Source organism: Emericellopsis cladophorae (assembly GCF_022114955.1).
Source record: "Emericellopsis cladophorae strain MUM 19.33 chromosome Unknown NODE_2_length_1295279_cov_118_880017, whole genome shotgun sequence".
Taxonomy (NCBI): Eukaryota; Fungi; Ascomycota; class Sordariomycetes; order Hypocreales; family Bionectriaceae; genus Emericellopsis; species Emericellopsis cladophorae.
This window is the reverse complement of record NW_026250927.1, coordinates 492,826-520,257: the sequence shown is the minus strand read 5'-3', so window position 1 is coordinate 520,257 and position 27,432 is coordinate 492,826. Positions and strand designations below refer to the sequence as shown.

At 55.3% G+C, this 27,432-nt stretch overlaps 13 protein-coding genes across 13 annotated transcripts; 6 read left to right on the top strand and 7 right to left on the bottom strand.

The window, feature by feature from the left end:
* Window positions 1–485: 485 nt before the first annotated feature.
* On the bottom strand, window positions 486–2,215 carry J7T54_006915 (uncharacterized protein; the record flags this gene model as incomplete). Its single annotated transcript, XM_051508741.1, has 4 exons — window positions 486–1,383; window positions 1,434–1,645; window positions 1,694–1,973; window positions 2,028–2,215. 4 exons carry the CDS (start codon window positions 2,213–2,215, stop codon window positions 486–488), a joined length of 1,578 nt encoding a protein of 525 aa, XP_051366129.1.
* A 1,899-nt stretch (window positions 2,216–4,114) lies between these two features.
* Window positions 4,115–5,806, top strand: J7T54_006914 (uncharacterized protein; the record flags this gene model as incomplete). The annotated part of the gene is made up of 1 exon (XM_051508730.1): window positions 4,115–5,806. The coding sequence occupies one exon, from the start codon at window positions 4,115–4,117 to the stop codon at window positions 5,804–5,806; it is 1,692 nt and encodes a 563-aa protein (XP_051366128.1).
* Window positions 5,807–6,056: 250 nt separating this feature from the next.
* J7T54_006913 (peptidyl-prolyl cis-trans isomerase ssp-1) lies at window positions 6,057–6,672 on the bottom strand (the record flags this gene model as incomplete). Its single annotated transcript, XM_051508719.1, has 2 exons — window positions 6,057–6,608; window positions 6,670–6,672. The coding sequence occupies 2 exons, from the start codon at window positions 6,670–6,672 to the stop codon at window positions 6,057–6,059; spliced, it is 555 nt and encodes a 184-aa protein (XP_051366127.1).
* Window positions 6,673–7,777: 1,105 nt separating this feature from the next.
* On the top strand, window positions 7,778–8,383 carry J7T54_006912 (DNA-directed RNA polymerase II subunit RPB9; the record flags this gene model as incomplete). Its single annotated transcript, XM_051508708.1, has 2 exons — window positions 7,778–8,008; window positions 8,117–8,383. The coding sequence occupies 2 exons, from the start codon at window positions 7,778–7,780 to the stop codon at window positions 8,381–8,383; spliced, it is 498 nt and encodes a 165-aa protein (XP_051366126.1).
* A 751-nt stretch (window positions 8,384–9,134) lies between these two features.
* Window positions 9,135–9,709, bottom strand: J7T54_006911 (54S ribosomal protein-like protein; the record flags this gene model as incomplete). The annotated part of the gene is made up of 3 exons (XM_051508697.1): window positions 9,135–9,430; window positions 9,481–9,565; window positions 9,617–9,709. 3 exons carry the CDS (start codon window positions 9,707–9,709, stop codon window positions 9,135–9,137), a joined length of 474 nt encoding a protein of 157 aa, XP_051366125.1.
* A 614-nt stretch (window positions 9,710–10,323) lies between these two features.
* J7T54_006910 (Histone-lysine N-methyltransferase-like protein) lies at window positions 10,324–12,334 on the top strand (the record flags this gene model as incomplete). Its single annotated transcript, XM_051508685.1, has 2 exons — window positions 10,324–10,428; window positions 10,478–12,334. 2 exons carry the CDS (start codon window positions 10,324–10,326, stop codon window positions 12,332–12,334), a joined length of 1,962 nt encoding a protein of 653 aa, XP_051366124.1.
* Window positions 12,335–12,623: 289 nt separating this feature from the next.
* Window positions 12,624–14,372, bottom strand: J7T54_006909 (Pisatin demethylase-like protein; the record flags this gene model as incomplete). The annotated part of the gene is made up of 4 exons (XM_051508674.1): window positions 12,624–12,776; window positions 12,830–13,579; window positions 13,640–14,011; window positions 14,076–14,372. 4 exons carry the CDS (start codon window positions 14,370–14,372, stop codon window positions 12,624–12,626), a joined length of 1,572 nt encoding a protein of 523 aa, XP_051366123.1.
* A 3,214-nt stretch (window positions 14,373–17,586) lies between these two features.
* J7T54_006908 (uncharacterized protein) lies at window positions 17,587–18,390 on the top strand (the record flags this gene model as incomplete). The annotated part of the gene is made up of 3 exons (XM_051508663.1): window positions 17,587–17,751; window positions 17,805–18,168; window positions 18,227–18,390. The coding sequence occupies 3 exons, from the start codon at window positions 17,587–17,589 to the stop codon at window positions 18,388–18,390; spliced, it is 693 nt and encodes a 230-aa protein (XP_051366122.1).
* A 147-nt stretch (window positions 18,391–18,537) lies between these two features.
* On the top strand, window positions 18,538–18,915 carry J7T54_006907 (uncharacterized protein; the record flags this gene model as incomplete). The annotated part of the gene is made up of 1 exon (XM_051508652.1): window positions 18,538–18,915. One exon carries the CDS (start codon window positions 18,538–18,540, stop codon window positions 18,913–18,915), a length of 378 nt encoding a protein of 125 aa, XP_051366121.1.
* A 345-nt stretch (window positions 18,916–19,260) lies between these two features.
* Window positions 19,261–21,191, bottom strand: J7T54_006906 (4-coumarate--CoA ligase-like protein; the record flags this gene model as incomplete). Its single annotated transcript, XM_051508641.1, has 2 exons — window positions 19,261–20,900; window positions 21,002–21,191. The coding sequence occupies 2 exons, from the start codon at window positions 21,189–21,191 to the stop codon at window positions 19,261–19,263; spliced, it is 1,830 nt and encodes a 609-aa protein (XP_051366120.1).
* A 602-nt stretch (window positions 21,192–21,793) lies between these two features.
* J7T54_006905 (putative monooxygenase-like protein) lies at window positions 21,794–23,439 on the bottom strand (the record flags this gene model as incomplete). Its single annotated transcript, XM_051508630.1, has 3 exons — window positions 21,794–22,739; window positions 22,792–23,129; window positions 23,185–23,439. 3 exons carry the CDS (start codon window positions 23,437–23,439, stop codon window positions 21,794–21,796), a joined length of 1,539 nt encoding a protein of 512 aa, XP_051366119.1.
* A 449-nt stretch (window positions 23,440–23,888) lies between these two features.
* J7T54_006904 (uncharacterized protein) lies at window positions 23,889–24,596 on the top strand (the record flags this gene model as incomplete). The annotated part of the gene is made up of 3 exons (XM_051508619.1): window positions 23,889–23,901; window positions 23,961–24,203; window positions 24,256–24,596. The coding sequence occupies 3 exons, from the start codon at window positions 23,889–23,891 to the stop codon at window positions 24,594–24,596; spliced, it is 597 nt and encodes a 198-aa protein (XP_051366118.1).
* A 239-nt stretch (window positions 24,597–24,835) lies between these two features.
* Window positions 24,836–27,211, bottom strand: J7T54_006903 (Palmitoyltransferase-like protein; the record flags this gene model as incomplete). Its single annotated transcript, XM_051508608.1, has 5 exons — window positions 24,836–25,464; window positions 25,512–25,624; window positions 25,677–26,035; window positions 26,088–26,897; window positions 26,951–27,211. The coding sequence occupies 5 exons, from the start codon at window positions 27,209–27,211 to the stop codon at window positions 24,836–24,838; spliced, it is 2,172 nt and encodes a 723-aa protein (XP_051366117.1).
* Between the last annotated feature and the right edge of the window lie 221 nt (window positions 27,212–27,432).

Here is a 27,432-nt window from a genome sequence, read left to right as displayed (position 1 = left end):
TCCATGAGGAGATAAACCACTTGGGCATGTGGCGTCGTAGTACGCCCACCCATGTTCGCGGATGAAAGGACGAGATCGTGCGGCCGATCCAGTTGACGAGCAGAGTCTCGGGCTTTCGCAGTATGGCAATGGGGTCGCAGGGTGACACAGAACGGCTCAGGCTGGTCATGTTCCGGGCCAGGGACGGCATCCATTTGCCACGTCGCTTCTTCTCGCAGTGCTTGACTTTGTGGACCCCCATCTTAGTGGTTGGCGATTGCAGCTAGAGCTAGTTCTGTGCAGGCTCAGTCTGTCTGTAGGTTTGTATTGCGGAAGGAGTGAGAGGGAAGGATTGGAGAGAGAACGTTGTACGAAGTGAAATGGGACTCTTATGCTTCTGTCGGCCACTCTTCAGTCACGCACCATTGTTGTTCTGTGGTCAGTGACTGCTGCCGCGAAGCGCAGTTATCCGTTTGCCAAGAAGGACGAGCGAGCCCCTGGGCTCATTAACCCCATCGTCGCACCATGTCTTCCTTTTTCTCGCTTTTCCCGTCTCCCTTCTTTGTGTTGCACTGATCAAGCCTGGATTTGATCTGTTGTGTCTCGCTTGACAAGAAGGCGATGGACTCTTCCATTTCAGGATCCATCAGCTTGACATTGCCAAATGATGTCTCAGCAAACACGCCATCCTCAACGATCTGAACAGCACGCTGAAGGTCATCCAGATACTTCGTGGCCGTCGCTTCAAAGCTCTCGTGGGTACTGTGCGCGACGTCGCTTGCTTTTGCCGAGCGGTCGGCCAACGCCTTTGAGAGTGACTGGATTTGTTCTTGGTGACTTGTGTCATCGTCAATGTAGAGCGCCAGTGTCTGAAGCAGCGTATCAATTGGTGGCTCCTCAATTACGGCAGAAGACCGCCTCCGCCCGCCTCCTTTGGTGGTATATGCTCTGGGTCGAACAGGTGACACGGCGGGCTGTTCCGGCGTCATTCGACGGGGTGGCTCCGTCGACGTCGATAACTCTTCCTTTGCCGTCGCAAGAAGTGACGCCGTGGCAGTTTGATGTGAAACGAGCTCTTCAAGTCGGCCACAGAGTAGGTCTGTGCGCCCCAAGAGGTAATCAAGGCAGTCGTGTACATAGGACACAGCTGAGGCCGATCGGCCCAGTGATTGTCCTCCTCGCGAGGACATGAGCTGCAAAGTAGGCTCTAGATACTGCTGCTCCACAGACATCTGCGCCACAGGCAGGATCTCTGAGTACAGTGATTCTACCTCCTCGCGCAAAGCTTCCACCTCTGTGCTGGAAACGACGTTTGATTGCCCTCCATGGTCACGCTCGTTCAACTTGTCAAGGTATATCCTGTCCAGCCTTGTTCGCAACGTTTCGACGGTATTCTTGATGTATCTGCGGATATGTGAGCCCTGAAGCTTAGCATTTGCAGGACCGTGACGTACCGCATGCAAATGTCGCGCAGCTTATCACTTTTATGATCCTCTTTGGGATCTTGCTGCTTGAGCTCCCGGCCAAGTTTTTGCAAGCTTCTCAATAGTTTGTCATCCGAGGCTAGCAAGTCCTTGAGAATGTGGCTAATGGTCTTTCCGGAATCGTCGCCTTGTTGCTCCAGATCTGAGATCCGATATCCAAGGCTCTGCGATAGATCTTCAACCTATGGAGCGGTCAGCTGAGAAACACCGGGGCGTATATGGAAGCTCACCTCTGCTGCGATGTGCTTGCGCTCGGCTTCTATACGTCTTTGTCTCGAGAACTCAAAGTCGCGCCGACGCGCCTCGCTTTCTGCCGTCCTCTGCATGAGACGAGCCATCGCTTCTTTTTGCTGCTTCATAGTCTCTGTCTGCTGAACGATAGCCTCAGTCGAGGATTTTAGTTCCATAATGGCCCTCTCGAGGTCATCATCGGTGATGGCCCGTACTTCAGCCAGGTCATGTATCGCGCACAGACTGTCAACATCACCGCTTTGGTCCAACGCATGATACCTATAAATTGTGGTCAGCAGTATTTCTGGCAATCAGTGTCGCGATAGAACTCACAACTCTAGTTCATTCGCAGTGAGCAAATTGGACGGTCCCAGATGGGCCAGCGCCCATTCGGCGAAAGCATGACCATGCTTGGGGTCTGACAACAGACGCCGAAGCTCCTTGTCGGATACAGTGATATTATGCGACTTGACGGCGTGGCTCAGGAGAGCTTGGGCGCTTTCGCCTTTCGCAGCGACCATGTCGACGGCTCAGTGACGAGGCGATGGTGGCTGACGTTGCACAGTTTCTGGAAGCAATCTGTCGCCTCACACGGCCACCACCAAAAGTAACAGACCGGAGATATGGTGGCAGATGGCGCAAGTTACGTAGTATCCTGTCGAAACGTGCGCCGCCGGATGTCAGCCTATTGGCCTGTTATTGTTGACTTTTGGTGGGCTCAGGGGTACACGAGTCGCGTCGGTGCGACTGGAGCTTGAGATCAGATCAACAGGTAACGTAGTTTTCAGCACCCGGATCGCTTCCGGGACACCTCGCATTTGATTCGCAGTATATCCAAGTTGCGATAATGACAATTCAGTCTTCAAAGGGGGTTTGGCATGGGCAGGCGGATGCAGAACATCTAGGACGTAGCAATGGCTCAGTGAAAGAGAGGCTGTCGCTGGAGGCAGGAAGGAGCTGGAGTTGAGCTATCGATAGGCGGTAGCCAGATGGGGCCAGTGGACACCGGGTCACTGGCAGGCTTGGCGGCCTGAGGACACACCCGGACATCGCCCTCACTCTTGTCGTACTGTCAGTCTACATACAAGATCTCGCAACCCCGACCGTAAGACGAATATCAAATGTGATGTAATTTTGGATGAACGAAAAGCTGGCTGTATGGCATTTACCCGTGTTCACAAGCCATAGTTGTGGTCCGCGACCATCTCACGTGATCTCGCGACTAAACGCGTCAGGCCCGAGTCCTGACGACTTCTGGCCCCTGGGCCTTGTTTGCTTTTGGTATCGGCTGGCTGCATGCCGTAGCGTAGCAAAAGCAGCGCAGTCGACGCATCACACATGCTACCATGTACAGGCACCTCGAAGACAGTCTGACGATTCTGTACCAGAAACAAATGCATAAGGTACTATCTGTCGGATGTAGGCAAGTTCCGAGTGCGCTGCTCCACAGCACACGTCAACTACACTCGTAGCATGTGCGCAAACGACATGCTCCATGCAGTTTGCTTGAGCGCCACCGACAAGATCCGCGAACGTGCCGGCCAATGTACCAATCATAGTGACTTGTCCATGGAAGAGAAGCAAAAACACATGTATCGAAAGGCTATGTTCAGCAGCTATGTTCTTCGATTCGATTGTGCCGTGTCGAGATTCGGCTTGGGTGAGGTGCCGGATGACCACAGCGTACACATCATCCAAAGATCCCAACGTTCGGATACATACGCTTTCCCTGCTGTCTGATTTCCAGCTACTGCACTAATACAATGCGTCTCTGTCAAACATTGGATGTTCTCGCCGGAACACTTGGAGTAGGTTCTCGTCTCACCTCGCCAGATGCTTGTTCATCGCTGTTATCTACCATGATCGCATCCGAACTGACTACCAACTCTGCCGGAGTGAATCACCTGCTCGACCAGAATCTCCATTTCCAGAAGCTGTACAGTGTCGTACTACCCTCGAACAGCTTCGCGTCGCAGAGCGATCATGATGCATAGGTGATCTGCCCTGAACGAGGTCCCACAGACAGCTTTAGAGGCCCCCTTTTAGCGGCTGAGGATTTCGGGCAAAGCTCTCCTAGAAACAAATCAATTCTGTTGAAAGCTGCTACGCAAACAAAGAGTTTGGAAGAAGGCACTATCATCTGGTCTGATCTCGCGGCAACGTCGGATTGCCCCTGACCTGAGCCTCACCTCAAGGTACCTCGAGGTACCTCAAGGTACACTGGGTCAACAGCACATCAGCGCAGAAACACTCTTATGAAAGCTGTGCGTCTTTCGACTACTCAGGGGAAGTGTGGTCATCGTCTTTTGGCGTCAACCTCAACGTACTGCCAGCCTGCTTCACCAATGTGTGGGCTACCTTGGCCGATCAATTCGTTCTCTTGAACCAATTCGAGCATATCACATTCCTTACTGCCTAACATGAAGGACTGCACAAGAAACTGCGTCGATCGCTGCCATAGAACAGCCGGGGGAGTCTGCGACCTTCTCTGGGTCGTCGGCCTCTTCCTTGCCGCTGAGCTGGTCATCTGGGCCATCAGCCTCAGTCTCCGACTGGTATCCGTTCCCTTTTTTGCGTCCATTATCGGCATGCTCGCCGTCTTTGCCTTGACAACTGGCTGTCATTTTTTCAACAAGCGCGTTGAATCCTTCTACAACACATGGCTCAAGCACAAGATCAACTTTATCAACACACACATGGCTGTGGGATTCCCAATTCCTCTGGTCATGCTGGACCAAAGCGAGATGCTCGATGCAACACACATAGGCTATGTCATTGCCAACTTCCTCATCACCAATGTGGTTTCGTGGACAGGCACCTTTGTCGTTGGCTTCTTCGCTCTCCACGGCTACGCTATACTGCACGATAAATGGGAGGCACGCAGCCAGACTCCTCCCAGCAAGCGACCCTGGATCGCTCCGCCGCCAGTCATCAATTTGAGCTTCATTGGCGATGACTCGATATCGAATGACCTGCACATTCCCAGCCCCAGGACACCCAGTCTTTTAGTTACCGGATATACCCCAGCCACTTCAGTCTTCGACTTGGCTGCACCTCTGAGCGAATTGACTGCCACCACGAGCAAGTCCCCTTCATTGCGCAAAGAACGCCGAACAACGGCGCACAAGATTCTAGAACAGTATCCCAGCCTGCTTGCCATGTTTTTCCTGTTGGTCATTGGCGTGCCAGTCGCCGCTGCTACCGGTGAAGTGCGGATCCTCGACGGCTGCGCTGTGTGGTTCTCCTGGATCACAACCGTCAGAATGCAGAGGCTCTTCAAGAAATCCTCTGTATGCGCCAAGCGGCCTCGCCTCAAGAACACCATTGCCACCGTGATGAACTCCGTCCTCCTCACGACACTCCTCTTGACGGCCTATATCCGCTCGCGAGCCGTGGCCAGCCCATTGTATGATCTATCCCAGGTTCAGCAGCTCTTCTCGCGTGGCAACCCTCTTTACGCGGTGTGGACCGCCTCTGTTCTCCATGAACCCATCATTTCCAATACAAGGGCATATTTCGGCGCAGGCGATGCTGCCCTTGCGTTTCTTGAAGTTGGGATTGTCGTCTGGGGCTTCAAACTATTCGAGTGCCGCAAACAGCTGTGGAGTGTTGCCGGTGTGTTCACTGTTACCGTCTCCATAGGCATCGCTGCTGCCAATGTCTTTCTCAGCGTGGGATCAGCTCATCTCATCGGCTTGGATGGCTCCGAGGCACTGTCTTTCGCGGCTCGGAGTGTGACGCTGGCTCTCGCCAAACCTGCTGTCGAAGCTGTAGGGGGAAACCTGGCGGTAAACGCCGCGGTAGTCGTGTCAAATGGCATCCTTGGACAACTGATCTATCCTTTCGTATTGGATAGAATGGTTGCCCGGACAGACAGCACTGAAGAAGAGGATGACAGAAGCCTCAATGGGCCGGACGATCCGCTCACTATTGCCACTGGCATTGCAATCGGGATCAATGGTGCCGCCATGGGCGTTGCCTACCTGTATGGAACCAGAAGCCGCGCCGCACCATATGCCGCGGTGGCAATGACGGTCTTTGGCGTGATGACCGTCGTGTTCACGACTGTTGAACCGTTCAAAGGGGTGGTTCTTAGTCTGTCCGGTACCTAAGTAGAAAAAAATAAAGTGATCAATCTTTTTTTACTTCCGGCGCTTTAGTAGTTCAGAGCTTTATTCAGGCCGACAGTGGAGTGCTGGAAGCGGAGTTTGGGCGCAGATAGACTTGCCACTGTAGATCAACGTTTGACACACATGTCCCAACTTAATCAGCCTACAGTAATTTTGTGTAGTTACTAATACGTCGGTTTGCGTTGCAACTAGAGTCGCGATGCTATTCCAGCCTGTTCACAATCAGCAGAGCTCACAGAGTGACATGGGCGGCGACAAACCTTTCAATCAAGTGCAGCCCACTGGCGGTCTCGACGACCGAGCTCATCTCGCCGGGCTTGAGGCCGAACGCTGCCTCCTCAAACTCCATCTGCATCTCGCCCTTGCCAAAATAGCCCAGGTCGCCGCCCTTGCGCGCCGACGAGCAATCCGACTCGGTTGTGGCGAGGCTGCCTAACGGCATGCCCCCGTTCTTGATCTTGTCCTCGTGTGCCTGGATGATCTTCATGGCCTCCTCCTTTGTGCGCGTGATTTCAGCTTCGCGCCAGCTGCTCGGCCGCCTCGAGTCCTTGTGCTTGACGAGCAGGTGCGCAGCGCGGATCTTGCCCTCGGACGCCCCAGGCGCGGCGCCGCCGGCACGGGTGCCTGCGCTGTGGTGGGTGGCCATGTAGTGCTTGAGCTTCTCGGTATCGGTGCCGGCTGGGGGCTCCCATCGCGAGACCTTGTCGGCCGAATTGAAGTAGTAGGGGAGGTTCTTGGAGTTGGAGTGGCGGACCTCCCAGTTTGCGGGCAGGCCGGCGTCAGTCTATGTGTCGCGTGTCAGCAGTTTGGCCCGCCATGGGGGGGCACAAGGGAACGGCACGGACCATGATGGGCGGCGTTCTGGAATGATTCTGGTGTTTGTGGGAGAAAATTGTTTAAAGGTCGCGGGAATCGGGTGTAGGATCTCGGGGAATGTGGTTCTCTACGCTGATCATATATGCGCCGGATGATGACGTTGGGAGGGATGGCTGGCTGAGCTGAGTGAAAATCGCCCCGTCAAAAGTCAGTTGGACACCCCCAGCAACGGCGCAGCAACGGGGAAGTGGGAGGTGGGTGGTTCAAAATGCGGGGAGTTGGCGTCTGAGCCAGGGGATTTGCCCGCCTGCGCATGCAACCCCTACGCAGGTTCAGTCACGCGGCACGGATTGGAGGCTGAGAGAAGCCGTTGGACTGTGGAGCTGTAAAACGATTTCTCAGATGGCGACTGAAGGGGTGTCACGTCGTTAACTGCGAGTGGTTTATACCTACCCTGCAATTTCTTTCGAGACTGCGTGCGTGTGAATATATGTTTCGGCCAAAGCAGTGAATGCTCGAACTTCAGGCAACAAGCGCTTGAGGACATCAGTTGCATCAAAGGAAGCAGAGAGATGTTGGATTGTTCATGCTGCTGGTTATGAATCGATGGTCTCGCTGCTTGCTATTACAGTCCGCAATGAAACCCGGATATTATCATGACCAGTGATTTCATCTTCATAAGCCAGACTTGGTGTCACATGCAGGAACAACACTTCTACGTGTCAGGTACTTGTGCCTTGCACTTACGGAACACGTAACATTCACGCTACTAACCATGTGACTCAACCTTTCGCTAAGGAAATGTCATTGAATGAGCCAGAATCCACAGCGCAATTCCAACTGCCGCATCCACGCCGCTCACCTCTAGCAAGCAGCCCCACCAAAAACTTGCAGCCTGATCGTGACTTCTCTTTCATTATTGCTCGCGACCAACACATCTACTTATCTCCATCAACTACGCAACAACCGAGCTCAACGTCGCCTTGAAGGACATCAACGCGCTCTGAATAATACATAAATCGCTACGCACCGACTATATTGACTGCGCCCGTCCCAAAGCGAACCCTCTCCGACACGAGCCGCGCTTACCGACTACCATCCCCCGACATCGACGTGATGGCTACTCCCCAATCCACAATGTCCCACGACGGTGCCGAAAAGAACCAGCAGGTGACCTTTCGCTTCTGCTCCGAATGCTCCAACATGCTGTACCCCAAGGAGGACGAAGACTCCCACAAGCTGCAGTTCACCTGCCGGACATGTTTCTACACTGAGGATGCGCAGACCACCTGTGTCTTCCGCAACGTCCTCAACCAGTCAGCTGGCGAGACGGCTGGCGTGACCCACGATGTTGCCTCTGATCCTACGGTTAGTGATTCTTGTTGCTCATCTCCCCTTGTTTGTCTGGGATGCGGTCAGGTAGTCCAGTGTGGAGCATGCGGGCAGTCTGTGGACACGACCGCGATTCTTGCAAAGTTGTATCGCAACAATGAGCCCAGCGACAAGAGGACTCTGACCGACACCGGAAATACTCAGCGCGACCGCGTTCTCCAATGTGAATCGCTCGACGAGCTGATGACGGCCGTTGGCTCTGGGTTCGACGAGAAAGACCCGTTTGACGAATACGACGAAGAGCCACTGTATGAGCCGTACGGCGCGATTATGAGCGACTCGGACGACCATTCGATATGCACAGACGGCAGCGATGTCTCAAACGACGGGGCTATGGTTCTTGACTGGTGAACGACTGCTGAGATACCGCTCCTGGATTGACCTCTGTACCACTTCACTTGGATACCCATCTTGGCCGCAGTTTGGATCTGGACGTGGATGCGTTTGCTTTTGCATGAGACAAGACACACTTCCACCTGCTTAAGAACTGCTGGCTGACCATGTCTTTCTTCATCGCGAACAGCTTCCTCGTTCAAATAAGGCTTGCGCAAAATGTGGCGGCGAAGAGTCCGTCTTCTTCCAGTCACAGCAGCGAAGCGCCGACACGGGCATGGTGAGCACCACGGCTCCCCGCGGAAAACCCATCCGACTGACGTGGCCAGAAATTGTTCTACGTGTGCTGCAATTGCGGCAACATTTTCCAGTAGTGTGAGACGAGACTGGAGTTGTCAAACTTCGCTACAGCAATTTTTGGGTTAGAACACGAAGCCGCGAAGCTTCCGGCGTTTGAGCGACATTTTCCGAGATAAGCTGCATTTGATGGTCCCAGACGCAGTGGCCACAGCTGACCCGGCGTTGGGCGTGGGAGGAAATTGATATTGTAAATACATGCCAAACTCAAGCTGGCAATTTATTCTCCAACCATCGACGTGAACATATCGTTTGCGGCCAAGCGGCCGTTAATTTCGTAGTATTCGTGGTTTTTGTACAAGAACGCCGTGACAATGCCCCAGGCTTCACGTAATGTACAATATTTCTCTCGTACAGTAGCCCTCTTCTTAAACGCCTCCTTGGGCGACCATGCCTTCCGATTCGCAACCCGTTAGACGTTCATGGGCGCCATGGATAGAATCTTGCTCCACTTCTTCCTCTTCAGCTCAGACCCGACAACACCGTTGATGCGCGAGCCGACCGGGTCGCCTGCCTTGTTCAGGAGCACGCAGGCATTGTCGTCGAACTTGACCTGCGAGCCATCGCGGCGCTGCATGGGGTACTTTGTGCGGACGACGACGGCGTGACGGATGTCGCCGCGGCGGACTTTGTTGGCGGAAGACATGCCCGTCATGCCCGAGGCTCCGGCGGATCGATGCTCCTTGACGACAACGACGATTCGGTCACCTGTGGAGATTAGCACTATGTTGTTGGCTTCGGTTGCTGATGATTCGTACCGACTCGTGCGGCTCGCTTCTGGCCTATGACGAGGGCGCACTCGACGAGCGCGGCGCCCGAGTTGTCGATGCAATTCAATATTGACTGGGAAAAATCAGTATCAGCCGCAGTGGCATTCCAGGGCGTATATAGTACCTTTAGTTGAATCATTGTGACCGCTGCGCAGGACTCGTCTAGCACGACGCGATCAGCTCTATCACGAAACCCAATGCCTTGGGCGCTGAACATTTTGGAGACTCACGTCACGTGTCTGGATCTCGGATGCTGGAGCAACAGGTGATGATTGGTCAGTCTGTCACTGCGGGTCCAGCCCCCCTGGAAGATCAAATGATGGCCCCGCCGGTCGCCTGGCCAGCCGCCAACACGACTCGGACCTTCCCAGGTGGCTGGACGTTCAGGATTGGAATGGGATGAGCGGCCCAGGCTCACCCTCACCTCATCTCAACCTCCCTCATGGCCAGCATGTTGCTTGGCTTGGGCTCTGATCTTCTCCTTTGTCCCCGATTATCCGTTACTCACACTCAACCTGCCTAATTGCTCACTCGCTCACCTCGAACACGTTGCCTTGCACAGCGAAACTACGGCTTCTCTCCCCACTACAAACAAGCGCATTTAGCCAAGGTCTTGCGCGCAAACTAGCAGTGTCGTTCGGCAACAGCGGCTTGGATTTTCGCTCCTTTTCGCCTCCAGCTGCGGTGGAGAAAGACAAGTTCTAACTTGTCTCATTGACTGATTAAGCTCCTCGAGATCAGAGCTGTTGATACCTACTGCTCCATTGGAAGCTCCGCTGTTGTCTGGGTTGCGCCCCGGAGCACCACCAACAGCGCACAGTCGTGGAGGCCATGCCTCGGCCCAAGAAGGAATCGCAGCCGCCGGCCAAGAAACGCCTGACTCTTGCTCAATTGGCGGCATACGATGACATGCTCACGGATGCCCTGGTAGACCATGTACGTGGGCTAGCTACGCAGGTCAATGGACACACCCTAATCTCGGTAGGTATACTACTGGACGTCGATACCGAAGAACCGCTCGACGTACCATCCCTCTCGAGGAATTCGCGAAGAAGACATCGCCAAGATTATCCAGGACGAGTTGGTACTCAACAAGGATATCGACCAGGCCGAGCGGCGGTTACTCGGAACTGGTGGCATCTCCAGATTTGTCAGCGCTCTGAAGACGGAGAAGGAGAAGGACGATTTCCGGAAGCACCTGCGGCGCTATGCCCAGATGTATCTTCCCGATTGCCCTTTCGAGGTCAACACGACAAACCGCTACACGATTGTCTCCCATGAAGCTGCGGTCACTGCACGACGATTCATCCGGCGCAACGAGCCCGTCAAGTACCTTTCCGGCATTCAGGTCACCATCACCCCAGAGGAGGAAAAGGACATGATGACGCGCAAGAAGGACTTCAGTATTGTGGTGAGCTCCCGGAACAAGACGACCAATCTCTTCATGGGACCGGCCAGATTCGCGAACCACGATTGCGACGCAAATGCCAAACTCGTGACTACGGGTCACGCCGGCATTGAGATCATTGCAACCAAGAACATTGAAGCGGGAGATGAGATTACTGTGACGTACGGCGAGAATTACTTTGGCGAGGACAATTGCGAGTGCTTGTGTCAAACGTGCGAGGACCACAGGAGAAATGGTTGGGAGCCCGAGGAAGGCCAGGCCGAAACGGCAGAGCTCCAGGACATTGTCGAAGCTAAACCTGACGTCTACTCCCTTCGGTTGAGGCGAAGGGGAGACAGCATGGGGGGATCTTCGCGCAACTCAAGCGTCACTCCGGCCGCAAGACCCAGGATCCTAAAAACAAAGAAAAAGTCCCGACTCAGCTTCCGCGATTCCTCAAACGCTGAATCGCCTATGCCCGAAACGACGCCTCACGGGCGAAAACGAATGAGGGACGCACTTGCCACTCCTCCGGTTACGCCGGCCAAAAAGATGAGACACGCTCCGGAAGCAGCCCCTGCAAACGAGCGCGCTCTGTCTAGTAGCAGTTCGTCTCCATCGAGGTGCACCTCTGCTAGTACCACCGGAGAAGCAGTCGAGACCGACGTCACGACGCCAAACCAGGATAGCCCGGAACCACGGTTCTTCACCCCCAACCAGAAGCCAATGGCTATTGAGTCGATCCTGAACACGCCTACAACAGAAGAAGAGCCGACGCTTGCAATCAGTATAGAACACGCGGAAGAAGAAACTATTGTGCAGGAAGACAAAGTGCAGAAGGTACGAAAGAAGTACGAAAAGCGAGTCTTCATCAAGCAGACGACACCACCAGCAAAGCAGCGAACCCCAGGCGATTATGTCCTTACGCCTCTGTTGCTCTCTGAGCCCGAGATGGCCTGGATACAGTGCTCTAACTGTCCGACATACTTTGTGCAACAGAACGCATACTTCACCCGCTTTTCCTGCCCGCGATGCGAGCGCCACTCCAAGATTTACGGATACATCTGGCCAAAGACGTACAAGGCTGGTCCCAACGACAAGGAGGAGCGCGTGCTGGATCACCGCACGATCCATCGCTTTTTGCACACGAATGATGAGCGCAAGATTCGAGGTCGGAAGCCACTCTGGGAGTCCGAGGAAGAGCAGAGCGAAGAGGAAGCGGAGGCTGAGCAGCCAAAGCGTGGCCGGCGTGCCAAGCGAGAGGAGACGGTGAAGTCGAGGAAGACGGTGACAAAAACCGCCACGAAGACGTCCACCAACAGGGCCAGAGCGCCGAGCGCAGCGCGCAGGCAGAAGGCCAAACAGGCAGTGAAGGACTCGCCCGAGACCGAGGAGGATACCACGGAACTTCGTCGCAGTGGCCGACCGCGGAGAGTTAGTAGCCGACTTCTCTAGTTGAAACCCCGGCTACCTTCATTCTTACGTCACCGTATATATCGCAAGATGGCCACGCAGCAGGACGTTGAGCAGCGTTAGACGATGGCAAGGCCACGGTCATGGGCCTCTTGGTTTTTAAGATAGCCTTGCATTGGATTTTAGTTTAACATAATCGAAGCAAACTTCATTGTAGGTGGAGATGGTATCTATGGTCACAATCTCTAGACACATTGCTCTCGTTGAGTCAAGCAACTCGTCCGGCTCTGAACAACTGACACAGCAAAAAAGGAACGATATCAAAATGTCATTACATGGTCTGCATGTTATTGCCTCCCGTCCTGGGAATCTTAGCAAGAGATGGCACACCTGCGCGCCTCGAGATCTTGACGTCAATATCGTCGACAAAGGTGAACCACCAGTACCGAACGGACCACTTCTTGGTAGGATCGGCCAGCTTTATCTGGGAAATGTCAATACGGAGCTGCAGAATCCGAACAAGGAGGAGTCACTTACATCGTATCGACTGAAAAGTGTGGCGATGACCTTGTGCATCTCGACCATGGCCATGTTCCTACCCACGCAGATGCGGTTTCCAGAGCCAAATCCCAGATCAGCGTCCTTCATCTTCTTCAACCGCGCGTCGAATTTCTCCTGGGGCTCGTCGGGACCCTTTATCCAGCGCTCGGGGCGGAAGGTGTTTGGCTCAGGGCCAAACGTCTGCTCGCTGCGGTGCACAACCCAAGGGTTCATGCCGACCTTGGTGCCAGCCGGAATGACACGGCCGTCTGGTAGAGTGAGACCGCCCGAGGGGACAATGCGCTCCAGTACACCGCTGATGACCGGGTGCAATCTCATCGCCTCCTTGATGACGGCGTTGAGGTAGGGGAGGTCCTTGGTCTCCTCATACTTGGGGGGGAAGCTCAGCGCGACGCTGCTGAGCTCCGCGACGAGTTTCTTGTGCGCCTCGGGGTTGGACAGGAGGTGCCAGGTGATGGACTTGATCTCAATGGCCGTGGTGTCGGCGCCCGCGAGGACGTTCATCATCAGGTAGCTGACGACTTCATTGTCGCTGACAATGTCCGGGTGTGTCTCCTTGGCCTCGAGGAAGTTGTCGAGGAAATCGCCCTGGCCCGTCTTGCCGCTCTGGATGCGCTCCATCACGCGCTGGAAGCAGTAAAAGGCGCAGCCTTCGAATGTGGCGAACTTGATGGGGCAGTAGGGGTTCTTGCCGAGCAGCCTGTCGAGCCAGGGGATCTGGCCAACCTGTCATATTGTCAGCCTGCGGCGCAATGAGCAGACCCGAGAGAAAGAATGGAGACGTACGCAACCGAGATATCTCATGACCATCTCGCCCGTGTGGATCATGCCGTCAACGTCGGTGCCAGACTTGAGAAATCCCATGTCCTGGCTAAAGGTCATCTCCCAGTCCAGGTCCCAGGCTGCGTACTCGATCCAGTCGGCCAGGTCAAACATCTTGTTCTTGTTGTCACCATCGACGAAGCGGGTCTCGAGCTGCTCGCAAAACACCTTGGCCATGTTGTCCGCGAGATGCTCCTTGCCGAGAATGGTGGACATTGAGAAGAACTTCTGATAGGGCTTGAGGTAGCGCGCATGAAAGACATTGCTGCGCGTGCTGAAGACGTTCTCGAGACGCTGGCCTTGCGAGCTGGCGTCGGCGACTTCATAGAAGTTACTCTATCCGCACGTGTCAGACAACCCCCTCGATACTGCTCGGTAGGGGAGAAGGCAGACAACCTACCTTGTGGAAGTCTCCGCGGGTCGAGTACACTTCCCTGATCAGCTCAGGGTCGTTCAAGGTGACCAGGTTGGGTCCAATGCGCACGGCAGGTCCGTACTTTTCGTGCAGCTGGCGGTGATTGTTGGTGTGTGTGCAGGCCATATAGTCCCAGAACCGCCATAGGTCTGTGAACTGGGCCACGAGTGGACCGGGAAAGGCCTTGAGAGGCGAGGTCACGTAGGCGATGACGAAACGCAGGACGACGGCCATGAGACCCACGGCAAGTGCCTTGAGGGCGAGGCTGTCCGAGGCAAGCATCGCGGATTGTTTCATGTAGGTGGTCCAGCGGAATGGGGACTGGACTCTTGACTCGCAAAGTGGTACTCAAACAAAGAAGAGGAGGAGGAGGAGGAGGAGGAGGAGGAGGAGAAGGAGGAGGGGAGCAGCAACGAACAGCGAGAGGAGAATGAGAGACGGGAAGCCGAGATGGACTGCCGCTTTGCCTGAGCTTCTTTGAGGGAATCAAAAGCAAAGTCTCCATATACGCGACAGGTCCATCAGGTCTATCACATTGTGGGAGAGGCCGGACCAACAGATATGTTCTTCAGCATGCACACTGTCCGTCCCCTGTCGAATGCGGCATCTCTGCTGCGTAGTGATGGAGGATGTCGAGACGAACGGACGCCGCCGAGTGGACCGTCTCCTCTCCCGCATGCACTCCTCGCACGGGACGTGGTTGCGCTCCACGTCTTCTGTCTACTGAACGGGGAGAGCTGCTCGTGAAAGCTATGTGTGATAAAGCGGCCCGGTCTGTGAGCATGGCACGTCGCCCGTCACCACCAGACTACACGAGCCCAATCACAAAAGCAGCTATGCAAGATTTGGGATGGGCGAACTGACGCGCTGCCGCAACACACAAGGTGGACAGCGACACCGCAAAGAAGAACCCTGGTGCCGAGCTGGACCCCAGTCTAGGCTTGTCGTTCATGTTGATGACTTGCTGCCGATTGTGGAACCTGGTACGTGCGCGCTGAGCATGCGTACATCCATCTACACTGATCAATGGGACGCATCGACCAATTTGGCGGAGGACTGACTGGACTTTGGACGTCTGAAGGGGACGTGAGGAAGGACTGGACAGTCTCATCACGGGGATGCACGCAGTCACTGTTTGGCGCCCAATTTCCAGTGCTGAGACTGGCCATCCACTGTCCCAACAGAACAACGAAGATCGTCGAGTCACCTCCAGTCACCCTCCCTCCTTGCCGTGAATAGGATAATCAAGTCGACAGCAATCAATATCACATCCACTGCCCATCCATCTTGGGCTGTGCCCAGGCAACGCTCGGCTGCGGGTGATAGGATAATTAACCCCTGCCTGACATCAACGCCAATGCACGGAATACATTGACAGGATTTATTAACGACTGTCTCGCTGCTCGCAGGCCAACGTTGACCGATTGAGCCATACAGCGGCGCCCATTTGTTGCATTATCTCAGTCCACAACACCGGGATGTGTCTTCTGCATATCCGTGCCGACTTGCCCCTGTTTCTCCCACCCCCCACCCCCAACTCGGGCGGCCCTGTCGAGCGCCTCGGCCCTTGACGGGTGCGATGATCAGCAAGGACAGGCATCTATCTAACCACCGAGCTCTGTTTCTCGTCAAACTAAGGAAGGTCCCTGGCAGGCCCCGCAATGCTAGACTAGGGATCGCGGTCGGCAGGCGATGCGCGCGCAGTCGCTTGAAATGCCTCGCAACTCGTGCGGACATGCAAGAACTGGGAGGTATGACTGGGCAATATATGCAGCCGTCAGTTGGGAAAAAGCAACGAGCGTTTCGAAAGCGGCGTATCCACCGGCCCGCCCGTCACGGAGTGGACTCTTGCGGTTGACGACACCTGATATATGATAGAATGATGCGCCGCCGACCAGTGCGTGCGGCCGACATGGCTGAGACTCATAGGACAGGCATTTGTTGCTCTCGAGAAAAGAGATCATGAGAGTCTAGGGGGAACATGTGAAATGATGGTAAGTAATTTGTGCTTCGTTTGCATCGGTCGAGTTCATTCATTCATTCATTCACTCATTCACTCATTCATTGCAGGATCGTCACGCATCTTCCAACTTGATCACCGGCTACGCGCATATAATTACCACGAATTCGACATGTTCTATACTCTGTTCCAAGTATTGACCATCGCAAATTACCCGCCACCAGCTGAGTGAACAGTATGAGACTTCATTGGGGTACGGCGGCTCAGCTGACAAGAACAAGAAAGAAAATTGACATCTGATAGATCCAGGATGCAGGCACAGCTGAGCCCCAGTCGTGTGCAGACAAGGGCATTACATACCTATATGTGCATGCTCGGCTCGGAGATGCAGATGCCCAACCTGAACACAGCGGGAAGCAGCGGACGGCCACTGTTCCGCCCGTACGTCCGTTGCCAGATCCTGCGTTGGCATCTCACACACCACAGGCAGACCAACGTCGAGCCGCAGCAGCAGCCCAGCTCAACGTGGCCGGTTTGACCCCACGGCGGCCAGGCACAGTACGAGACACAGACAACACCTGTCACGTTTCCTCTGTACAGACTCAGTCCAGGTGCCGCCATCACAGTGACATCTCTCGGACCAGACGTGTGCAGAATCATGGACCTTTCACTCGTTGATCGATTCAGGACCGATCCTTGCCGCGCTACACATCACACACACACGGGAGCAAGGGATCCGCCGTGCGGACGTAAGACTATCTCTTCACTCCCGTTGCCGTTCTCCACACTAAACGGGGGTGCTTGATGTTTCGACGCGATAGGTTGCGTCCTGGACGTGCGGGAAGGATACCCCTGGCTTTGACCCTGAGGTTTGACCCGTCGTAGGCGGATAATGGGTAGTTTCCTTGCTTATTGCAGTCTGCTTACATCTGCTGCTCCACGAACAAGATCATCGAAATCTATTCTAGGCCAAAGAGGCGCTTCTCTGCCCTGGTCTCGACGCAGACCTGTACTACATGTAAGGCGTTCGTGGATTCAGTCTCTTACACACTCTGTCCATGTCTTTCTCCACTTCTTAGCGATCACCGTGCCGAATGGATCTATCCGTCCAGTGGCTTCCCGTTGTCATCTCGTTCGTCCCCCCCTTTTTGCATTGTCGTCGCCGCCGCTGTGCAGCTCGCTCGCGTCTTGTGCTACATTCGGCAAGCGAGTGACAGAGTCCAACGGCACCTGAGTGACGCTCGATTTTTGTTATATCTGATAGAACTTTCAATCCTTTCTTTTCTATCTCTTGTTGATGTCTAGAGGCAAACTGACGTTTGCTCTTCTGGCCTTTTTCACGGGCTGACATTTGAGTCTATTTGAAGGGCATCGAATCCTGTCTGTCTGTCTGTCTGTCTGTCTGTCTGTCTGTCTGTTTGTCTGTCTTTCCTCTGCGAGGACTATCTGCGAGGACTAGAGCCTGATTGCAACTATTGGCTCGTGCCTCGTCTAACATACGTTCTTTCTTTGTTTGCCATACCTCGACCAGCAGCCATGACTCCGCAACCTGACTCGTACGGTGGCCGTGGGCCGACGTTAAATGCCGTGCTTTGGACGGAGACTGTCGTGGCGACCATGTTTGTCTTTGCGCGTTGCTACACTCGGCTCTTCATTCTACACAGCGCGGGATGGGACGACTTCTTTCTTGTCCTAACACTCGTAAGTGAAGCCAACATCCAGACTTTATCTTTGGAAGGTACTGACTCGGGCAGCTGTTGCTCGCAGCATACTCCGCATGTATCAGTGCCGGCACTGCGTACGGCATCGGCCAGAAGCGTGCTGATATTGACCCTGCCGACTATGTGCAGGCACACATGTTCGAAATCATCGGGCAAGGCGTCTGCATCTTCAACATTGCCATCAGCAGGGCGGCGGTCGCCTTCCTGTTGCTGCGCATTGTCAACCGCGGCTGGCACAAGACCTTTATCTGGGCCTGCATCGCCACCAACTCCATCTTGGCCGTCTTTTGCACTATTGCCGTCTTTATCCAGTGTCTACCGATCCAGGCCGTCTGGAACTCAAGCGTCAAGGGCAACTGCTGGCTGGACTTTGCCAAGGTCGGGTTGACCACGTCTGGTAGGCTAGCTCAGACAGTGTTCCTTTCCCAGTGACCATGCTGACCGTTGAACACTAGCGTATGCTGTGTGCATCGACTTTGCTCTCGCCATCATCCCCTGCTTCATTGTTTGGGAACTCAAAATGAAGAAGAAGGACAAGATCATCACCATCATCGGCCTGAGCCTGGGTGTCTTGTACGTCTCTCTCTGCCGGTCTTCAAGGAACAGGAACGGAAGCTGACCTCGACAGTGCCGGCATCTGCGGTATCATGCGCACGACTGCTCTTACGAGCTTGACGTCGTTCGAGGAATACATCTGTACGTCTGTCCAAAACATCCCCCCCCCCACGCCCAACCTGACTAACATGCCGCGGATGATACCGTCGACATGCTCATCTACTCGGGCACGGAGAACTTCGTCTCCGCCCTGTGCGCCTCCATCCCCGTCATCCGCCCCCTCTGGAACAAGGTCATCCACGGCTACACGACCCGCGACGGCTCCTACCCCGAGCGCAGCTACCAGCTCAGCGATCATCCCAAGAACGAAGACCTCTCCGGCAAAATGAACTCCCGCGGCCCAGGCCCCGAGACACGCATCTACGCCAGCGCCTTCAACCCCGACAATGCAAGCGACGAGACCATTCTCCGCGAGGGCAAGCACAATGACAGGACGACCGTGGTGGAGGGCAACGACATCTTCTGCCAGACGGATATCTCGGTCAGGTCCACAAACGACATGCACTCTTCGTCCTCAGACAGGGTCTAACCGAGACACACACCTAGCAGACGTCCTTGTGTATTGATGTGGGACTCTGCTTTTCTTTTCAGTCTTCTGTAGCATGGGCGGCATGTTTTGACATATCTTCTGGCACCCGGAGGGCGGCTCTTTGACAATTTTTGAATCTTGGGTGGGCGGCTTTTTGGCAAATTTTTTTTTTTTTGCTTGTTCTTGTTCTTGTTGAGAGAATGACGGATCCAACTGGGAAAGACACGCAGAACTGCTTGGGCGGCTTGTTCGTTTTGCTTGGTCTACTGCAGTAGTACGCGGAATGGAGGATACTCGTACACGTCTGGCCTGGCTCTGCATTTGCCTGAAGCCACGTACCTAATCTTACAGTTTTGACGAGCGTGTCTTCTTCTCATAGAGTGATACTTCCACCCCCTTGATCCCGCCGTCCTTCATCACACGCCTCAGAATCTTGCCACTGGGTGATTTCGGTATCTTGTCGACAAACACCAGCCCGCCCCTGAGCCACTTGTATTTGGACGTCTGCCGCTCCACGAGCAGCCGCAACCGGTGCGCGAGAGCTGTCAAGCCATCTTCACTGACAATGCCTTGGCTCGCTGCGACGACAAAGGCACGCGGCCACTCTGTCGCTTCGCTAGCATCGTAGGTCGCGACCACGCCGGCATCAGCCACCTCGTCGCTGCTGCAGAGGATCGCCTCGAGCTCAGCGGGCGGAACCTGAAACGCTCGCACTTTGATGAGTTCTTTGATCCTGTCACTGATCCTGAGCGTGCCAGTGGCGTCCAGCGAACCAATGTCGCCTGTGCGGAACCACCCGTCATGCGTGATGGCCGCTGTCGTTGCGGACGTGTCAAACTTGTGTCCTCCCGCGAACGCGTTCAGAGGTAGATACCCCATCATCAATCCCGGGGACCTGATCAAGATCTCGCCAGGCTCGTCCATCGGCATGACCTGCTCGCTCTCCTCGGGACGAGCAATCTTCAGCTCCACGCCCCAGTGCGGTCGGCCCGTGTCGTCGCCCTTGTCTACATGTGAAAGACCAGGCTGTACGGTGACGCCGCCGGCTTCCGTCAGTCCGTAGCCCAGACGGATGCGGAAGCCAAGGCGCGCGTGGACTTGGGCGACGACATCATGGCCCAGCGGGGCACCGCCCGTCACGCCGGCCACGAGACTCGAGAATTTGTTCCTGCCCTCCGCATCGCGCTTTGCGTATGGCTCGACCATGGGTGATTTGGCCAGAAAGACGGCGATCGGGGGTGCCATGTGCAGGTAGGTGATTTGGCGCTTGGGGATGGCGGCTAGCATCTGGTCTGGGTTGAAGGAAGCCATGGTGTACACGGTCGAGCCGGTCGGGATGGCGACCAAGAACAGGTTCAACAGACCATAGACGTGGAAAAAAGGCACGAAGCCGAGCCATCGCTCACGCTGTGCCCGGTAAAAGTCGGCGTCGTGCCAGATCGACGCGGTGGAGAAGGTGAGTGCGTGGTGCGACAGCATGACGCCCTTGGAGCGACCGGACGTGCCAGACGACCAGAGGATGATGGCAGCCCGTGCGGCCGCGTCAAACTGGCGCGGCTGCTTGATGGCCGCCTGGGACTTGGCCAGTAACCTCGTCCAGTCCTGCGGCGAGGGTTGCGGTGGCAGCGCGGGATAAGGGTCCTGGCCCACATTGACGGTGTACACGGGCACACTGCGCGCGAAGGACTGGTCTTGCTGCTGGTCAAGTGCATGCTGCATGGCCGGCACGCAGCCTGTAGCGGTGACAATGATGTGCGGTCGAGAGCTTTGCAGGACCCATGCCAGCTCCTTGTCCGTCAGCGATGGGGAGACCAGCGTGGTGGTGAGGCCTGCGGCGAGCGCGCCCAGGACGATGGTGGCAAAGGGCAAGCAATTGGGCAACTGCACCAGGACAATGGGCGCGACCTGGGGAGCAGCGCGTCTTGGTGTGGGAGGTAGGGCGTGGACATTGTCTGGATCGAGTTGATGGAGGTTCTGCAGGCCAACTGCGAGGCGCAGAGCATCACGTCGCAATTGTCCGCGCTCGAGGGTCCGGTCGGTTTCAACGTCAGAAAGGGGGAATTGTCAATGCAGGGGGCGAGCTCACCAGTTGCTTCGTCGATGAAGACAGGGCGCTCGTCCTCGACGTTGGGTATGCGGTTCTGCGCCGGAGTGAAGCTGCTCTCTGTCGCAAAGGGGCTGCTAAAGAGCCAGTCGAAGACGCTGGCTGGTGTGAAGCAAGCGTTGGTCGACGACCCAGCATGTGCCAGCTTTGAAGCCGGCGTCGCCTCTGACATGCTTGGCTCGCTCCCACGGATGGATTGGCAACAGCCTCAGAAGATGCTTTCGATTGAACACCAAAAAATCGGCCTGCTGAACTGATGACGGTGAAAAGACACAGATATGAAGCAAACAGGGGGGGCGGCCACGGTGCAGTCAGTCTTGAATCTGCTCTACGTCTATGGAGCAACCATGAAATTATCCGGGTGTCGCCAGCCGGCCCCAGTCAGGGACAAGATATGGGCTTGCGGGGATTTAACACCCCACGTCCTTCGGCAATGAGGGCGGGAGTTGAACTCGAGTTTGGACAAGTCTGTCAGTCGTCCACGGTGACGAATTTATCCTGCCTCGCCTCACGTTGAATAGCATGCCAGAAGTCGTCATGCTGGCTGGATATTCGTCGACCTGTGGGTTGTATCCGTATACACGTCTCACATAACCTTGTCCCTGGCTGGGCTGAGCCTAAAGTCAGAAGCGTTTACAGGATACCACTTCGCTCTGCATGTTCAGAAAATCAGGAGACTTGTCTCCCAATTGTATGCACCACCTTGTCCTCACGCTCTGCCTCATCCCCTTCCCCTTCGCGGCCCGTGTTACAGGGTAAGCTTCCTCCCACCCCTCACAGGCTCTCCCCCTTGTCACGGACATCGTGCCCCCTTCCATTGAGAAGCCACTTCTCAGCTCCGACAATCTTTTCTGGCAGATGCATGCCCACGCCAAAGAACACAAACAACGCCCACTTCCAGCGGAACGGGTTGAACGCCACGCAGAACACAAACCACCACACGAGTTCGAGGTATGTGAAGAAGTCGAACGCCCCCGTCGGACTCGACATTTTGAGCACCTTGGTCATATCGATCCAGCGCCGCATCCAAAAGCCCCTCGGCCGCGTGAGGGGATCGACGAGGAACATGAGCAGAATGCGCGTGTAGATGCCAATGTGCCAGTTGCCCACCGAGCCGATCGCTGCGACATACGTGCAGTTGATGGCACTGACAGAGGGGTGCTGAGGTGGGAAGGTCTGCAGGTACCAGTTCGGGGGATCGTACGGCTCCTCAAAGACGTCGTCGGGCAGGAACGAGAGAGAAGGGCGGCTGAAGCCCGTGGCCAACACGACAATGTCCGCTTCCACCAAGGTCTCGTGACCCGGTCCTCCTTTGGGTACCCCCTTGGCCCGACGGTTGACCGTGACGCCGTTTTCTTCAAACTGGACAATGTCGCCTCGTATCCATTCAGCTTGTCCCTGACGCAGCTTATCCATCACATCCGAGTTCACCATTGGCGTGTCCATGAACAGGCCCTTGTCACTGGGCGCCAGGAACTCGAGGTCGCGGTAGAAGAGCTTGCGCAGGAGAAACTCGGGGATGAATGACAACGTGGTTTCCTGGCCGAATATGTTGAGAGACAGAAGAGTGTCGACGAAAATGTTGCGCGGGATGATCCATTTGTCAGACCGGGACAGGATGGACGTCTTGGCCGTGCCTTTGGCGGCGGCGAACTCGAGAGCCTCAACTGCGGAGGCGCCACCGCCAATAATGGCCATCTTCTTTCCCTTTGCTTGGATTCTACGCGGATTAGCAATGGCTTTTATAGGAAACAAATTCTTGTTTGACTCACCCATCGAGCTCCGACGAATGGACAATCTGTCCCTTGAACTTCTCCATGCCCTGCATGCCCGGCTTCTTAGGGGCACCACATGTCCCCACGGCAGCAATGAGGCCCTCGAAGCGACCGTTGGAAGGATTGTTGATGATCCACCGACCCTTGTCGTCTTGATATGTCTTGTCCACCTTGAAGTTGAACCTAGTCTTGTCCTGCAGACCGTAGCGCCTCCAGAGATCGCGCACCGCATTCAGAATCTGGGACTTGTCGGGATATCCACGCTGCCACTGAACGGAAGGGTGGAAGCGATACATGACACTGTGGATCTGCAGCCCGGACGTGTCGTTCACTTTCTATATTCAAATCAGCATGGGCGTGTGGGACATGGTGAGGGTTTTGGAAACGTACTGTCCAGATGCCACCGACGCTGTCCTCGGTACCCCGTTCGAAAATGACAACATCGAATCCATGGCCAACACAATGCGCCGCAGATGTGATGCCTGTGATGCCAGCGCCAATGATGGCGATTTTGGGCCTGTCCAGCTCGTTGTTTGACCTGGGCGGATTGGGGGACAGCGCTTTCGCGATGAGGTACTGCAAAACCTGATAGATGAACAGGAGAGGATGCAGGATGGGATTCTGCAACCCCGATTTGGACGACATTTTTTTTTTTTCTCAGGCTAGTATCTGCAAATCAGATGAAAAGAAGGAACTGGCGAAAACAGAGAGCGCGCGCGAGAGATATCGTTGACCTTTATTTACTTGTCTGGACAGCTCGGAACGTTGGGTGGAGTTGATCGTGACGTCAAGCTTGCGAGGTTTCACATGCTAAAAGAATTGGGTGGGATTATGCGAACAAAGCTCCTCTTATTCTTCATGTAGGTACGTATTATTGACAATCGAATCTCCATAGGTAAGGTAGCAAGTCGGGAAAGAGATTGTTGCAGAGGCACGTCATTGCGCTTTCTAGGTTTCACATGTCAGCGCCCACCACCCTCCTTCAAGATCATTCATGCGACTTTCCTCCCTGATCACCACCCACCATAAGTGATACTCAAAGACAATCATTGAGGCGAGTGAAAGATTACTTCAAATTGCCCAATTGCCTCATAATGGAGCACCCAGGTACGCTGTCGTGCGCGCACTCACAATCCCCCCCCCCCCAATCACTAACACGAACACAGTTCGCGAGATACCAGAGGTCATCACCAACCTCACAACTGGCTCCCCGGACGTCCAGTCCCATACTCTCCAGACATACTTCACATCCGACGCCAGCTTCACGCATCCGTTCTGTCGCGTTCCCTCCCTCCAAAAGGGCGCAATCCCCCTCCTACACTGGGTAGACTCGCGATGGCTCATCCTGGGCATCTACCGGTGGTACAGGACCCTCAGTCCCAGCATCAGCATCAACATTGATTCAGCAGGTAAAGTACGCCCATGCGACGGGGTCTCGCAGTCCATTGACAGGCTACGCAGTGTTTGACGAGAAAACCGGCCTCCTCTACGTCACAATCAACCAGACATTCGCACTGTGGTTCGTCCCGTTCTACAAGGCGCCCGTCCGTCTCGTCAGCGTGCTGCGCCTGACGCAGCGCCAGCAGCAGCAGGCCAGTTACGCCCAGGCGGCGGCCGTCGACCACGACAAGGCCAAGTACTACATTGCCAGCCAGGAGGATTTGTACCAGGTCAACGACTTTATCAACTTTCTGATGCCGGGCTTTGGACCGACTTTGTGGTGGCTCTGGCAGGTCTTCAGTGCGCTCCTCTGTGTCGTCGGATCCTTGGTGTTCCTGCCGCTGTACTTTATCATGAACTGAGCGCCGGCGGGCTGTCTGTAGGGCAGAAGTGAAAATGCGCTTTTGTGAGGAGGTAGACATTGTCCGAGGAGTGTAAACGGGGCCATGCGGACATGGCAATGATATTAATATAAATATAGGCCAATTGCCGTCTCGTCGTTATTCATTCCTCTCTCCAATCAATGCAATCAACCAGCGCTTATTGTCCACACCGAAAAGCCGTCGCAAGTATACATACGTAGGTGCTCTTGTCCTCGCCACTACACCTCCTCGGAACCAACAGCTTCATAGCCGTCCCTGCCTCGTCGTCCCAGGTTCATCATGGTCGGACTCTCATACATCATGGTGTAGTCGACGCGCTCCCCACCCAACGCCGCCACGCCATTCTCCCGACGGCCAAAGACAGGCGCAGGGTCGCACCAAAAGTCCTTGCAATTGGCAATGAGGCCCCGGCTGTACGGGTTCTTCTTCTGCTTCCTCTTGCCGCCGCCGACGGCGCCGCGTCCAGCGATGGTCTCGAGGAAGGGATCGATACCAAGGAGACGGCCCCATTGCTTGATTTTGCCGCCCTTTGCCTTGTGGTTGTGGCCTCCGACGCCGGCGCCGCCTGGGGCGGAGACGGACGGGTGGTTGGGATCCAGGGGGTGACCGGTGGACGTGAATGCCAGGCCGCCTACACTGTCGTGCACGCCGTACATGTTTTCATAGGTGGTCATGGCCCGAGCGACCTGGAAGGACTGTGTGAAAAGCAGCATGGTCACCCAGGTGAGCTGCAGTGTCGCCCAGAGCGAGAGAACCATGCTGTATGCGTCGGCGTTGACAATCTTGCAAAGGTTGTCGCTGAGCACGTTGCAGCTCTCCGAGGCGGTCGTGGAGATTGTGGTAAAGTCTGCTAGTGTCAGAGAAGCGCTCCCAGTGTCTGCGGTGGCTACTCACAGTAATACAAGAGCCAGTCGTAGGACAAGATGCCAATCGTCAGGCAAACGAGGTAGAGGAAGAAGTGGCGGTGGTTGTTGACTCCAACGCAGTTGTAGACCCAGGGGCAGTGGCTGGTCGTCGTTAGCAAACAGATCATTGTTGAAGCCTCTGTGGTGGACATACTGGTCATGCTTGGCCACGCAGCGCTGGCAGGCCTTGCAGTGCTTGCTTCGCAATGGTGTCCTTATCATGCATTGCACGCAAAAGTTGAATTCATCATACTTCCACGACTTGAGCAACTCGTCAATCACCGCCTTTTGCTCCGCGATCCCGTTCAACTTGGGCACGAAGCCAGGCTCAAACCGCATCGAGGCCACGTAAAAGTAGGTCGTGAGGCCAAGGAAGGTGGCGAATATGATGTTCAAGATATAGTGCGTACCGCCGGCGGTGTCGGCACCCGTAGTCGTCGCAGGCAGGACGACAAAAAGCCAGTTGAGGCCTACGAGGAAAAGGGATCCCGCAAAAATACCGGTGAGCCAAGGCTGCGAGGGTCAGCACAGGTATACACGAGGGGGGGGGGGGCACAGCACGTACAGTCTTGTGGAAGGCCCTCATAGTCGACGGCGCATACTGCAGTACTTGCTGCGCCGAATATTGTATGCTGAAACCGACGAACAAAGCCAGCGGTATTCCCAGGAACACCGGAGAATGCGAGAGGACCATGATCATCGCCCACACGAGCAGGAAGGGCATAAGAAAGGTAAACCTCAGCACAAAATTCCTCTTGTCCTGCAAGAAGTAGGTCGCGCCCGGCCATGGGGGCATCACAGGCTGACCATCTTCGTCGTAGCCACACTCCCTGAGCGCAGAGTGCCACGCCCGGTCAGTGCCCAACTCCGTGGCGGTCATTTCCGGCGTTTTGCCCGCCTCGGTCTTGGCAAATCGGTCCGCGCCGTATTCAATCAGCTTCATCACACACATTGGGTTGCCCTTAACCAAAGCCCAGTGCAGAGGTGTGAAGCCCTGTTCATCGACGCCGTGAACATCGGCACCCCAGCGCAAGAAGACGTCGACGCACTGGGGAAACCCCTTGTATGCCGCCCACATGAGCGCGGTGTGGCCAAAGCTGTCGAGTACGTCGACGGGGATGCCCTGGTGGAGCAGTAGCACTATCAGGAGGACATTGCCATTGAAGGTCGAGATGTGCAGTGTGTTGTAGCCCTGGGCGTCGGTGATCAGAGGGTCGGCGCCGTGTTGTAGCAGGAGGTTGACGGTGTAGTAGTGGCAGCGCTGCGCAGCCCATTGCAGAGGCGTCGCAACAGACTCGCCGCCCTTTCGGTTGATCTCGGCCCCGTGTTCGATGAGGAATTTGCACATGGCGTACTGATTGTTGATAGCAGCCCACTAGCACATTTGGTCAGCTTCCACAGGTCAAGCTTGCGCGACAGCGGACCTACGTGCAACGGCGTGATGCCTTCCTCGTCTGTATATGTGGCGTCGTAGCCGGCGGTCTCAAACAATTTCTCCATGCCTTGGATATCGCCGAGGCGCGATATCTGCATAATGTCGTCCTGCCCATCCTCCCGGGCGGCGAGCTGGTCGGAAGCCATGGTGCCCATTTCCATGTCACTATTGAGCTGGGGCGCTGCGACGGAGGCTTTGGACGACGGCTGGCGGGGCGCAGCTGGAGAGCTGGCTTGGGTAGGAGAGGGAACCATCAATGTCGCTTTCGCGGAACAGTTTCGTGGGCGGTCCGCACAGCGGCTTGCGGGCAGGAGTAGAGCGGTCCAGCAGCAGATTATTGATATACAAGGAACGTACAATGCAACACGAGCATCATAATATGTGCAAGCGAAGGTTGGTGCAAGCGCCGGTATGAGAAAAGTCAGCCAGACGCTATGCGCATGCAGAGGAGAGAATGGTGACCCGACAGGAGTCG